Genomic DNA, 13777 nt, shown 5'->3' on the forward strand with positions numbered 1-13777 from the left:
TTCTGTTTGTGGCTAATTAGATATTAGTATAGTATCTTCCAGGTTCATCCATATCGTTATGAATGGCAAGATTCCTGTATTTTAATGGCTGAATGATAGTTCGTTTTATAGATACCACATATTCTTTATCCATTCATTTACTGATGGGCACTTGGGTTGTTTTCATATCTTGACTATCATGAAAAACTATGCAATGAAGATAGGCATGTGAACATTTCTTTGAGATAAAGATATAATTTTCTTTGGATATATACCCACAAGAAAATATGTAAAAATTTTAATCCAGTGTCTAGAATTGTACATTAAAATATCATGAACTGTTTTGGATTAAAAAGATGTCAAATAGGAGCTTTATAATTCCAACCATAAAATGAAGCTAAGTTCATATATATTTTCTGATGCAGGTTTTACAGTATTCTCAGTACTTGGGACAAATCATTTAGGAAAGAAGGAGAAGAAGGGAAGTTACATTTGTAAGTGTCTGGAGGTACTAGAGACTATGCTAAGGACTTCACATACATTCTAAAAAACTCTAAATGCTGGAAGAAACTCTATAAAATGTTACTGTTCAACATATTACCATGTTGAAACTGAGGGTGGACAATTACAATGTTGAACCGGAGGGTTGTTAAGTTTTGAAGGGAAGGTGAAGGTTAAAGAGAGAGAGTTGGTCGCTCTACAGCAACACAGGTTTATGGCAAGCACAACCTACGGAGGTGGGGACCAGGTAAATGTCAGAGCCCACTGCATCCTACAGGCTGGGATAATTATAGGTCTGGGTGGGAGTAATCTGGGCGGTTTGGCTTGCTGCCTGGAGGATATTGATAAGATTTTCTTATGATCACGCAGTTTGGCCCTTTTCCCAGCGGACTGTGATAGGATGTTCCTTGGATGTCTGCCCAGCAGGATATGATAAGGAAGTCAGGTGGCTGAGCAGGATATGCCTCACACCCCTAACCCCTGTGGAAGGTTTCACTCTGACCAGGGCCTGCAAAATGGCTGAGGACTTACAAAATGGCGCAACTTGGACTAACAAGGGTCAGAAGTATTAATATGTATAAGATCATCTAGCTTGTATGCTTAAACCAGAGGTTAAGCTCTCCTTTGCTGAATCCAAAAATCTAAAATCATTTTACTCTCCATCCTCTTCTTCCCAAAACTCCCATCTCCACCCACTCACTACCCACTGCCAAACTTTTGCTGAAAGTCCGCTCTCCTGGTATCATGGATAATTCATTAGGTTCCGTAGACTAGGTCCTGGCCCATTAAGAATAATATATGTTAGAAATATACCATTGTCAGTGCTGTTCATTTCTGGTCTGACAAGAAACCTCTTTTTTCTTTCTTCATGTATACAATAGAGATGAAGCATGTAAATGATAGCTTATTCAAATACCAAAATGTGTAGCATGCTTCAAAACACACTTTTTATCTCTATTGTTTTAGAATTTATATTTTTCATTTTTGTTTTCATACTATCATTACTTCCAAAGGCCAGCCATCTCTACAGATTTATTTCAATGTATTTCATAAGTTTGGATGGGTTAACAGCTGTCTCATGATTTTTGTAACTTGCCATGTAAGACAAGTTGATTTAATTAAGATGATTTCACTGCTTTGGTGCTGAAATGAGTCTGCCCAGGAAGGAAGGTAGCGTGGGTTAACAACTGAAAAATAACATATAAGTTCTTACAAGTTTTAAATTTTGTTCTGATGTAATCGTTATAATTCATTGTTCTGGCATAATCTTCACCTGTTTGCATTGTCACAGAGAGATGACATCTAAAAATTATGTTTAAAATATATCTTCCCCATTATATAAAATTACCATTACTATTTTAGTCAACCTTGCCAGGCTACTCAAGATTTCGTTTGCTGTATTAGAAAATGAACTAAAATAAGTGTATAACATCTTAAAATTATATTTTCAATATAGTCTTAAAGGTATATTTACTTAGTAAAAAATATTTCCTGAACATTGGTTGTGGTTACTATTTACTAAGTGTTAGACTTCTGTAGTTGAATTTTTAGGATGTGTTAAAAAGGGTAAGACTACTACTTGTCTTTTTAAAAGCTGAATTTTTAAGATTTCTGAAAGAGATTAATAATTTTGTGTTAATGACAAGAAAAAGGAATCATTATTAGTGTTTAAGTAGTTTAATTCTCAGTAAATATGCCTATTTTGATGTGTGATAAAGGCTAGTCATTTCTATTACAATCTTATCAAAATGGAAAAACTTTCTCCCAATTATTTATTCAGTAATCTATTCACTTACTTGAAAAAAAATAGAAATAATGACTCTTTTTTATCAAAAGTCTCTGTGTATTGACCACCCAAGTTTATGTCATTGCACTAGAGAACCAAGCAGATGAAATTGAAGACTTGTATTGTCTTACTGATTGGATTAATTTGTCCATTCTGTGAGTCTGCTTTCAGATACCCTATTGTGTTCTTCTCTCTTGAAATCCAAATATACACTCACTGTTAACCAGAGATGAAATTTTCTCCTGCACAAATGTGTACAAGAGTGAAACATGTAGAGTTATAATACTGAATTTTTTTTTGTGGCACAGATAACAATAGATGTGTTGACTGTTATATTTCTGGGTGCTCTGGCTTTTAAATCAAGCTTATCATACTTATCTTACTGTCATGTGGAACATAAATTGATATAAATATCCAATCAATTAAAGTATTTGTTGAGTATCAGCTTTTTGCCTGGGACTTAAGCAGAAGGCACTGAGCCCATCAGCGTGCCTTCTATTACTTGTAGAGCAGACAGATATGTACCATGTTTTCCTTGATCAGAAGAGGAGAGGCTATTACGTTCTCTGGCAGATAAGCCATTTCTGAACCGATTTTTAAATAAAATGTATAAAAAATCAGTTTTCTTCTTCTTTGTTCAGATGGTTCCCAAACTGTGAAATTCAGTCTATTGTAATTTTGACATTGCTACATTAATTTCCCTGAGCATCATTTTGTCATGAGCATAAAGATTTATTTCCACCTACCTCTTACTATGTAACTATTGTTTTACCCAGATACGGTGCTTTCTAACACTCATCATTTTTATTGCTTTTGGGAAGCATCTCAGATTGGGAAACTAGCTGTTTTTTTCTAAATAGTAGCACAGTAGAGTGGAAATCTGAGATTCAGTGTAGAATAGTGGAAAACTGACTTATTTAATCTAGGATGTTTAACATCTTGATTGCATTATCTAGCCTTCAATTTCCTTATCTGTAAAGTGGCAACTGTAGTAGTTATATCAAGAGTTTTTTTGTGATGATTAAGCATATTAGTAGACATTTAATATACAATTTGTAGTTAGTATGTTATTTTAGAAGGTAAGAAGTAGTTGAGCAAGAAACCATGGCTTCATTGGCATGCCATTAGTGGCTGTGTTGCAAGGGAAGGTTATGGGATGCTGCCTTTCCCTCTCAACCATTTAATTCCTTGCTGCTATGTTTGTTACAGTTTGTCATGTGTTTTAATATTTCCAAAGCAAAATTATGAGATTAAAAGGTAATTTCATCCTGTATAGTCTTTAAATTCATCACACACATATAGTACATGATTCACAGAATTTTACTACATTGGATACCAGTTCAAATAACAACCTAATGAAATGTTTGCCTTTTTAATACTATATGAGAAATATCACCCGATATAGTATGAGTATCTGCATATGTTATTGTAAATACACATAAGAAAATGTTAGTGGGCATTAATAAATGTGCTGATTTTTTCCATGTGTACTGCTAGTTAATCTTTCTTTAGATGTTTTCTTTCCCCATTCATTTACAGTACACTCTTGGCATTCAACCTGGTGTCAGGAATACTACATGCATGGCTTCCTCCAATTCTGACATCACTGTTGCTCTGTGACTCATACAGTAGCAGGTGTTGAACATTGATATAAACAGAATTTTGTCTACGAAAGCCAAAATTCTCCCATTTCTAATCTCCATTGGCCAATGGAACATTAATGCCAAAGTTACTTCCAAATTCAAGTCTCAGGCATGACAGTTCATTATGCTGCCTGCCAAAACTACTGGCCCATGGAAACCCTTATTTTAAAAATTAAAGCACAGTAAAACTCTCTGTCAAATAAATACCTTGTGATTTTAGATTATACACTTCTATTTTTGCAGCTTTCTCTGAAATTAGTAAACTTAGATTATATTGCAGTTAATTCTTTAATAAGATTTCTCATTTAATACAGAAAACTACTTAATTATAGCAGAGTGATTCACCATAAATCCTGAAACATTTATTGTGGGGAAAAAAGGTATAATAAACTGTTGACATTCTCAATAAAATCTATTTATTTTAACATTCTAAATGATTTCATATTGTTAATAAATATAATCCTTTGACTCAAACATTTGCATCCATAAGACTATGTTGATGAAGGCTGATTTAAAACAATTTAAAGATTACATAATTGTAGAACTATGAACCCATATGATCTCTTGAAATCATTTTCTTAAACAAGAGAAGCATATACAATAAACTTGATAAATTTAAAATAAAATTTTAAAAGACATCAGAACTTAAAAGTAATCTTAGGAAGACTACAATTTAAGAGTTATTTTTTAACTTATGATTAAGTATTTGAAATGTTGCCACTGTTTAGAAAGAAATCATATTTTCTAGACACCAGTATTTCTACAATCATGTGTGTCCAAAAACTTTGCTATCATCTTTTAGTATGCATTTTCGTATTGATATACTTGTATTTTTTAGGTTTCTATAAAGATAAGCTCATATTCCCTTGAATCCAGTCAACAACTAGAGTGTAGGAGAGTTGAATAATCTAATCTCTATTTAGTGAGATAATGTGCCAAATGGTATCACCTCAATCAATTTTGAACAAGTATCTATTCTATTATGAAAGTCTGTGGAAGAAACAGCTTAGGTCATAATTCTTAACTACTTTTCCGCCTTGGATATTGTGGGAGTAGCAATCAATACCTACAAAGAAATCATGTCTTAGGTGTTAGGTGCTCAAGTTAGTGCATTTCCGTTTTGAGTAATTTTTAATAGATATTCTGAAAAATGCATATATGCTGAATACATTATTACGTAATACTTTGAAGGACTACTATCCTGAGGTGACAGAATGATAAGAGAAATTCCCAAGGGGGAAAAAAAAAAAAAAAAACTCAAGAAAGAGTGCTGTGGCAGATGATGAAACCAGAAACCTAGAAATTAGAAAATTAATGTAAGGTAGCACGGAGTCCAATGAAAGAGCTGTGATTCAAAGAATACGTTTTTAAAAATTCTTATATTAAAATCATTAAATCAGCAGTTCATAGTTCTTCCATAATAGGAATATCAAGTGCAGACAATTTTTAGTTTAAGAAAAGTTTCTCTTTTAAAAATTCTAATAATATCCAACCTCTCCTAGAGAGCAGATCAAGAAGGAACACTTGCTGTCTCATTTGGTGTGATTTGTATATTACAAGTCAAAATCAGAAGTGATAGCTGAAAGGAACATTACATACCAAATTTACTTTTAAAAATGGATGTGAAAATAATAAATAAAATATTTGTAAAATGCTTCACATGATAGCTAAAATTATAATTCATTCTATTAGTCCAGCTTATTTTAGGAATGCAAGTTTAATATTTTAAAAATCTAATGTAATCCACCAAATTAAAGAAATAAAACATACAATTGTCTTAATAAATGTATCGGAATTTCTGACAAAATTGAATATCCATTCATAAAACATCTATTAACAACATGAGAATGGAAGGAATATCTTTAACCCGATATACACATTACAACATGGATGCCTACTATCACACATTATTAACACTTCTTTAAATATTTTCTGGAGGTCATAGCCTGTGCAGTAAAACAAAACAAAACAAAAAGTTAAATCTCTAAATAATTAGAAGGGATATAATAAAATCTTAATTATTTTGCATGTGATATAATTTTTTTTAATAGAAAAAAGGAAGAAAATTATTATAATTAAAAAGAGAGTTTAGCAGGATTACTTTATAGGACAACTGAATAGTATTCCTCTACACCAGCAATGGGAAATATTTTAATTTTAAAACATACTTTTATGTTAACATTGACCAGACACTTAACCATTATCTTAATTTGTTCAGGCTGCTATAACAAAATGCCTTAGATTAGATAACTAGTAAACAACAGACATTTACTTCTTATAATTCTGGAGGCTGGGAAGTTCAAGATCAAAGTGCCTATGGTATCTGGTAAGGGCCTGCTCCCTCACACATGGTGCTTTTTTGCTGTGTCTTCACATGATGGAAAGACAATATAATATAATCACCTCCCAAAGACCCCAATCTCTTAATACTATCACCTTGGGGGTTAGGATTTCAATATATGAATGAACATTCAGACTATAGCAATAATATTAAGGATTTATTTTTATATTATTATAAGGATGGCATTTCTTCCCAAAGTGATTTTTAGTCTCAATGTGATTTCAGTCACAATGTTGGCATGGAAATTAGTGAGCTCATTCCAATATTCATATGGAAGAGAAAAGAAAAATAATTTAAGATTTTCTGATGAACTAGTAGTGTGACTTGCCCATTCTGGATATTAAGACCTATAATAAAGTTGTAATAATGAAAACAGCACATTATTATGGAGATGGAAGAAAAAGACAAATTGAATTGATTTGGGAACGCAGACACACCCAAACACATATGGTAACTCATATCCGACAGAGTTGTCATTGCACATTAACGGGGCATATTTGACAAGGGGTACTAGGACTCATGTTGGAAAAAGTGAAACTGGATTCCTGCCTCCTGCCACATACCTGCACACATATACACACATGTTCTCCAAGTAAACACTGAAATGTGAAAAACAACTTCTTAAAACTTTTAGGAAAAAAAAAAAAATGAGAATAACTTTATGACCACAGCATTGAGAATTTCTTAAGCACATCAGAAAATGTGAAAACAATTATATTAATAGCTCTATGCATTAAAATTATAAACTTTGGTTTATCATAAGACAATACATTGCAAATAAAAAGAGAAGACAAAAACTAGGATAAAATGTGTGCCATACATATGACCTAAAAAAGATTATTCAGAACATACAAAAACTTCTATAAATATAGGCAAAAATAAGAGCAGTTATTATATATAAAAGGAAATGTGAATAGCTAAATAATACATGAAAAGATCCTCACTGGTAATCATGAAGAAGCACATTAAAACCACAATGGGATATAATCTTACCTTCATTGGGGAGCGGAAATTGGATACAGGAGCAGAGGGTGGTAAAGGAAGCCTTGGAAAACTATTTAGTATATCCTGCATTCCAGCAGTTGTACTTCTGAGTTAAACACATAATGAAATATTACTTTATACTCACTACACTGACAAAAGTGTAATATAAAATAAAACTTAAAAGTAAAATAAAATAATGGACAATACCTAGTACTGCTGAGGAATGGAGGAAGTAGAGCTGTCATGAAAAGATGACAAGAGTATAATTAAAATAATTCTTTTAAAAGCATTTTGACATTTTGGAATGAAGTTACACAGGTGCATACCTTATGGACCAATAATCCCTTGCCTAAAGAAACTTTTGCATATGTCTATCAGGAAACATGAAAAAGAATATCCAGTGCAGCATCGTTTACAATAGTGAAAAACTGAAAACAACTTTAAAATATTTATCTTAGGAAAATTGATTAAAAACTTGGAGGAATCTCAGATGCCCAATATTGAGTAAAAACCGCAAGTATGAAAGCCATATACAATATGCCAATTTTGTAAAAGTGAAAACACCTATAATTAAAGAAATTGTTAAAGAGATATACATATATGTATATAAACCTATTTTAAAAAGACAATGAGAAACAACAAAATCAGATTGATGCTTACCCTGGGGATCGAGGCAAGTGATTGAATAGAGAAAAACTATTCTTGGGGCTTTGATAATATTAGCGATCTTCTACTTCATAACCTGGGTGGTTCCTTTCACTACTCTTTATAATTGTATATGCTCTATATTCCTTATATATTTACATTATTTCATATTATTAAAAATGATATTATAAAGTACATATCCCATAAATTAAAAGTGAAGTAAAGACTGTATACATTTTTTCACTCATTAATTTTAGCTTAGTACTGAAAAATATTTAGAAATCCTCCACAATTGGGACAAATTACTAATTCTTCAGTTGAGCCCCAAAAGAAGTATTTCATTTGCCTTTGGTGGCCTTATAGTATAACACACAATGTTTTCAGTGGCTTGCACCATAAAGCAACTGAGACCAACAAAAGGAATGGCAGATTCAACATCTTGCGCATTCCCTGGTGGATTTATGTTCATCAATTAACTGTGTAGAGGAGCAAACAAAATATAAAGCAGTCTTCACATTCTTTTTTTTCTCTTTGTCTGTCAATGTTAACGATATATTGCTATGTTTGTATAAATAAAATATGTATTTTGAAACCTCATTTTATATGGATTTTAACAGAACATTATTGATGCACCTTTGTAAATGACTTTCCTGTCAAATCATGTTGTTTTAACTCAGTTTGCCTGCCCCATCCCAAAAATACAGAGAGAATGCAATAGCAATGGAGAAAGAGGGTAGGAAAAGGTAGAGAACAGATAAAGTAACAATAACAAAACAAAACAAAGTGGAAGGCAGATCCCTCTTACTGGTAATGAAAAATAATATAATTCTCACCAGCTCTTCCATAAAATTTAGGTGGCATTGTTGACTGATCCAAGTAGATATTTAAAAAAAAAAAAAAAAAAAAAAGAAAAAGAAAAGAAGAGGGAAGAAAGCATGAATAGGAGTAGCTTCACAAAGATAGGAGATAATTGAGAAACTGTTTTTTATTGCATCTTCCTGTGTAGGCCAGCTTCTAAGCTGTGGTCTCAGACTTACCTTTTATCTCTTGTAATGCTTTCTTACCACTATTGTGCCTGCTTCTTATTTCTTTTCTAGGCATGTACTGTTGCAGGGGTGTCCAACCTTTTGGCTTTCATGGGCTACATTGGAAGAACACTAATTGTGTTGGGTCACACAATAAAATACATTAACACTAACAATAACTGATAAGCTAAAAAAAAAAAAAAAAAATAAAAAATCTTTTTAAAAAGTCTCATAATGTTTTAAGAAAGCTTACAAATTTGTGTTGGGCCACTTTCAGCCCTGTCCTGGGGCCACATGCAGCCCATGGGCCATAGGTTGAACAATACAGTTTAGGAGTTGTTAAATAAACAGGGTCCTGGAGGAAATAAGCAAGAAAAATAATGTGATGGGCAAAAATAACAATAATATCAAAATAAACACTTAGATAATAGCTTGGATAGCAATAAGATTCTTTTAAGAAGGTACATTTTTGCCCCAAAAGGAAATTATTCCTTTTTGGTCCCTTTTTATTAATATTTCAGCCATGAAACTGAAAAAAAAATTATCTGGATTAAATTATTTTTATTAAGTTCTCATGTCCGATTCTGTTCTAGGTACTATACACAAATTTTTAACAGATTTTTTTCTGGTTTCTAGTATGTCATAAGCAAAAACAGTGTCACTGGATTATGGAATAGGTATAGGAATAAATATACGAAGTACAGAAAGTACAACACAAACAATTTCATATTGGTTTGGCAATCTGTGTTTTTGTTTTGATTTTATTGAAAACCGTGCTCATAGCATCATGTAATTTGGCATAAAATTTGTATCTAAAGAGCTCTCTCTGTATTATTTTAAATAGCAATAACTATATGTCAATCATATCATTTTACATGAAATCACCTTAACTATAACAAAGAAATGTCTCAACTGGAATGACACCTAGATTTTGGAATTGACTTTTAAGTGGATTACGTTGATGTTGATAGAAGGATCAGAACTAATAGAAGATCTAGTAGGCATTAATATCACTCTTCTCTGCAATGCCATAGAGCTGTGTTAGTGGGGTTTTTTTGTTTGTTTGTTTGTTTGTTTTTCTTTGGAAAGAGTCTCACTCTGTTGACAAAGCAGGAGTGCAATGGTTCCATCCTAGCTCACTGCAGCCTCCAACTCCCAGGCTCCAGTGATTATTCCACCTCAGCCTCCCAAGTAGGTGGGACCACAGATGCATACCAGGACAACCAGCTAATTTATTTTTTAATGCTTTGTAGACAGAGAGTGTTGCTACGTTGCCCTGGCTAGTCCTGTGCTTAAGCAATCCTCCCTCCTTAGCATCCTAAAGTGCTGGAATCACAGGCATGAGCTACCACAATGGCCATTAGTTCTTAATTTAAGAAATTAATTCATTCTGCTTTGCTTTGTGTTTATGTTTCATGTGGTAGGGTCCTGTCTCATCTATCTTTCAGTATCCCACAACATGTATTAATATTGTTCATATATTGAGCAGTCATATCTCAAAAGAATAAAGAATTATCCTTTTAAAAAAAGTTTTCTTTAAAAATTTATTTCAGAAATTTGGTACAACTGTATAAAAGTGAAGATGACATGGAAATTTCAAAGAAGATTAAGACTCAGTGGACCTCTTTGGGCCTAGAAGATGTACAGTTTGTAAATTACTCTGTGCTGCTTAATCTGCCAGACCCTTCTCCCAGCACTGTGACTCTGAGCAGCAGTGGTCAATGCTTTCATCCTAATGGCCAGCCTTGCAGTGAAGAAGCCAGAAAAGATAGCAGCCAAGACCTGCTCTATTCATATGCAGCCTATTCTGCCAAAGGAATTCTCAAGGTAATATGACCATTTGTCTCTGTCATTTACAGTGAGATGGAATTAGAAAACAACAGCTTTCATCTAAATTGAACTAACTGGCAAGATGCAACATACAAAAGTAACCATTAAATCTTCTCAATGTGGAGGTGCCAGGAAAGAGAAGGACGATGTGGCCTTCCCGACCCTTTTCTTGTCATATTTTTAAAGTGAAGACATGTTAGAAAACTTTAATTCAAAGGTGTCGAATGTGTGACTGAGTCATTCACATTTTGCTCTGTCGATACAGTGCAAGTCTATTTCATTCTATGGCTTTGAAGAGGCAAAATTTAATACATTGATATAGAGAAAGGGAAAGAAATAGAGAGGGTTGTGTTTTGAGATTCTGTACACACAAAAGAAATTAAGTGGAAAATTGATATGATTATTAACACATTTAAGATTTGAAACACAACGCCCCTGCTTTCATGATGAAAAACACATGCGATAAGAAGCCAGGTGTGCATTATTTCTTCACCTTTTCTGGGTCAGCAGATTTATGATGCAGTTTTTTTTTTTTTTTTTTTTTTTTGCATAGTAGTTAAGTGCAAGGCTTGTAGAGCCACATGGACTAGTTTTAAATCTCAGCTCTCCAATTAACCACTGTTACTTAACTGTGGGGAGGAAACTGGGGCTGATTTCCTCATCTCTGTATTGGAGTCAATAATAATTCCAACTCATAAGGTTGTTGTGAGAAAATATTAATATATGTAAATCTAGGAGGACAGAGCATAGCCTATAGTAAGAACAATATACAAGTTAGATACAACGTGTAATTTGGTCAACAGTTTCTTTTATATGGGCAAGTTTTCTAACTCTATGTAAAAGTATAATTTGAAAAAATACACTTAGGTTTTTTTTTTTTTAATCAAAATGTATATTGCCTCATTTAATACCAATGAAATAATGTTATTTTTCTGACTGTTGTTAATAGCACAAATGTTTCAGAATCTAACTAATTTATTTATTTTTATTTTATTTTATTTTATTTTTTTGAGACGGAGTCTCGCTCAGTCGCCCAGGCTGGAGTGCAGTGGCGGGATCTCAGCTCACTGCAAGCTCCGCTTCCCGGGTTTACGCCATTCTCCTGCCTCAGCCCCCGGAGTAGCTGGGACTACAGGCGCCCGCCACCTCTCCCGGCTAGTTTTTTGTATTTTTTAGTAGAGACGGGGTTTCACCGTGTTAGCCAAGATGGTCTCGATCTCCTGACCTCGTGATCCATCCGTCTCGGCCTCCCAAAGTGCTGGGATTACAGGCTTGAGCCACCGCGCCCGGCCAGAATCTAACTTATTATTAAATTTGATTAATATATGGGATGTTTAAATCATTTTAAATTACTTTGCATAAATACTTGAAATAATAACAGTAAATGCTCGTTCCTAATAGATTTTGGGGGAGTGGGAGGGAGAGGCAGATTTTCTGGCAGTCCAGCATCGTTTCTATTCTGTATATATCATACTTTGACTTTTAGCCAAAGAGCTGCATATAACTATTACCACCTTGAAAAGTCTTACCATTAATTAAATTTTAATATAATAGTAAATGTCTGCAGTATTTCTACTGTAGGACTCATGTAATTTGATTTGATTAATATTATACTCTTTCTGGTAGGTAATAATGGTAACACACCTATATATTAATAAAAATAGAGGAAGGCAACTGTCACTCTTTCCTTGATTCAGAAGCTTCGGCCTTAAGCCAAGACTCTAAAAGTTACCCTGGTATTTTCTCTAAAACTCCTAACTCTGCCCAAGCCATAGGCATTTTCAACCTCTTCTTTATCCCAGTTTGCTCAGGTCATGCCTTCCCCTAAAGAAAAGCATGTCTAAAACACAGAACATTCACAAAAACACCAGGAACTTGAGTGGGTCCTTGGAATCGTCCCCATCTCCTTGCTTTTCAATTTCCGCTGGTGAACATTGATTATTCCTTGAAGAAGGAGATATGCAAAACTCATGAAACTACAACTTGCATCCTTATTTCCTTAGCATGGCTCTCTGTAATAACCCGCTGGGCCCAGTGGATTGAAGGTAGAATAACATTAAATAAATTCCTTAGATATGGGTTCACCACAAAAACCCTCCCTCAACGCTCCTGCGCTTTCGTATTATTATGCAGTTTCCACCCAGACCAAGGAAAGAGATATCCTATCACTGTGCAGCTTCCCAGAGCCCCTTATGGGAGCATGTATATGTTGGTCTTACTGTATAATGGGGAGATTCACTGGATCTGGAAAATTAAATTTCTATGACTCCTTTATACTCGGGACTTACTGCATAATAAGGGAGAGATGGGAGAGGAACCCTTCAATAACAATTTGTTTACCTTGGTTTAAAAGGGATATTGGCTGGGCGCGGTGGCTTAACGCCTGTAATCCCAGCACTTTGGGGAGGCCGTAGTCCCAGCAGTTTCGGAGGCCGAGGAGGATGGATCACCTAAGATTAGGAGTTTGAGAAGATCCTGACCAACATGGTGAAACCCCGTCTGTACTAAAAAAAAAATACAAAAAATTAGCCGGCCCGGTGGCGGGCCCCTGTAATCCCAGCTACTACTGAGGCTGAGGCAGGAGAATCACTTGAGCACGGGAGGCGGAGGTTGCAGTGAGCCGAGATCGCGCCATTGCACTGCAACCTGGGCAACAAGAGCGAAAATCCTTCTCAAAAAAAAAAAAAAAAAAAAAAAAGAGGGGGCAGGGAGGGTGGATATTAACAGATATTGTATACTTCTAATTTCTGATTCATACTCACCACCAGCAAACCCTCATAATAATGGAGGTGGTGGTGGAGGGAAGAAAGTCAGGGAGAAGATCACTTGGAAGAATCTGTTTGGCCCTAGATTTCCAATATTGAGCAAATCCACTTTCCTATGATATTTGTGCAGATATTGGACATAGAGTATTAGACGTAATTATATGTTTGCTTTTTATATTTTATAAAAGACTAGGCTGAATCGCAAAAATGTTAATCACCCCCTTCATTCTAACCGATGATGCTGTAGGATGGATATGTAAATATTCTTCTCCCGTTAT

General features: G+C 34.2%; 1 protein-coding gene across 6 annotated transcripts in view; it reads left to right on the plus strand.

The window, feature by feature from the left end:
- NAALADL2 (N-acetylated alpha-linked acidic dipeptidase like 2) overlaps positions 1–13777 on the plus strand; it is a 1473645-nt gene that overhangs the window by 852242 nt on the left and 607626 nt on the right. For all 6 annotated transcript variants that reach the window (XM_028843862.2, XM_077994177.1, XM_028843863.2 and 3 more), the window contains one exon: positions 10458–10731. In XM_028843862.2, coding sequence (XP_028699695.2) covers positions 10458–10731 — 274 coding nt within the window. The remainder of the gene's footprint in view (positions 1–10457; positions 10732–13777) is intronic.

Source organism: Macaca mulatta, chromosome 2 (assembly GCF_049350105.2).
Source record: "Macaca mulatta isolate MMU2019108-1 chromosome 2, T2T-MMU8v2.0, whole genome shotgun sequence".
Classification (NCBI taxonomy): Eukaryota; Metazoa; Chordata; class Mammalia; order Primates; family Cercopithecidae; genus Macaca; species Macaca mulatta.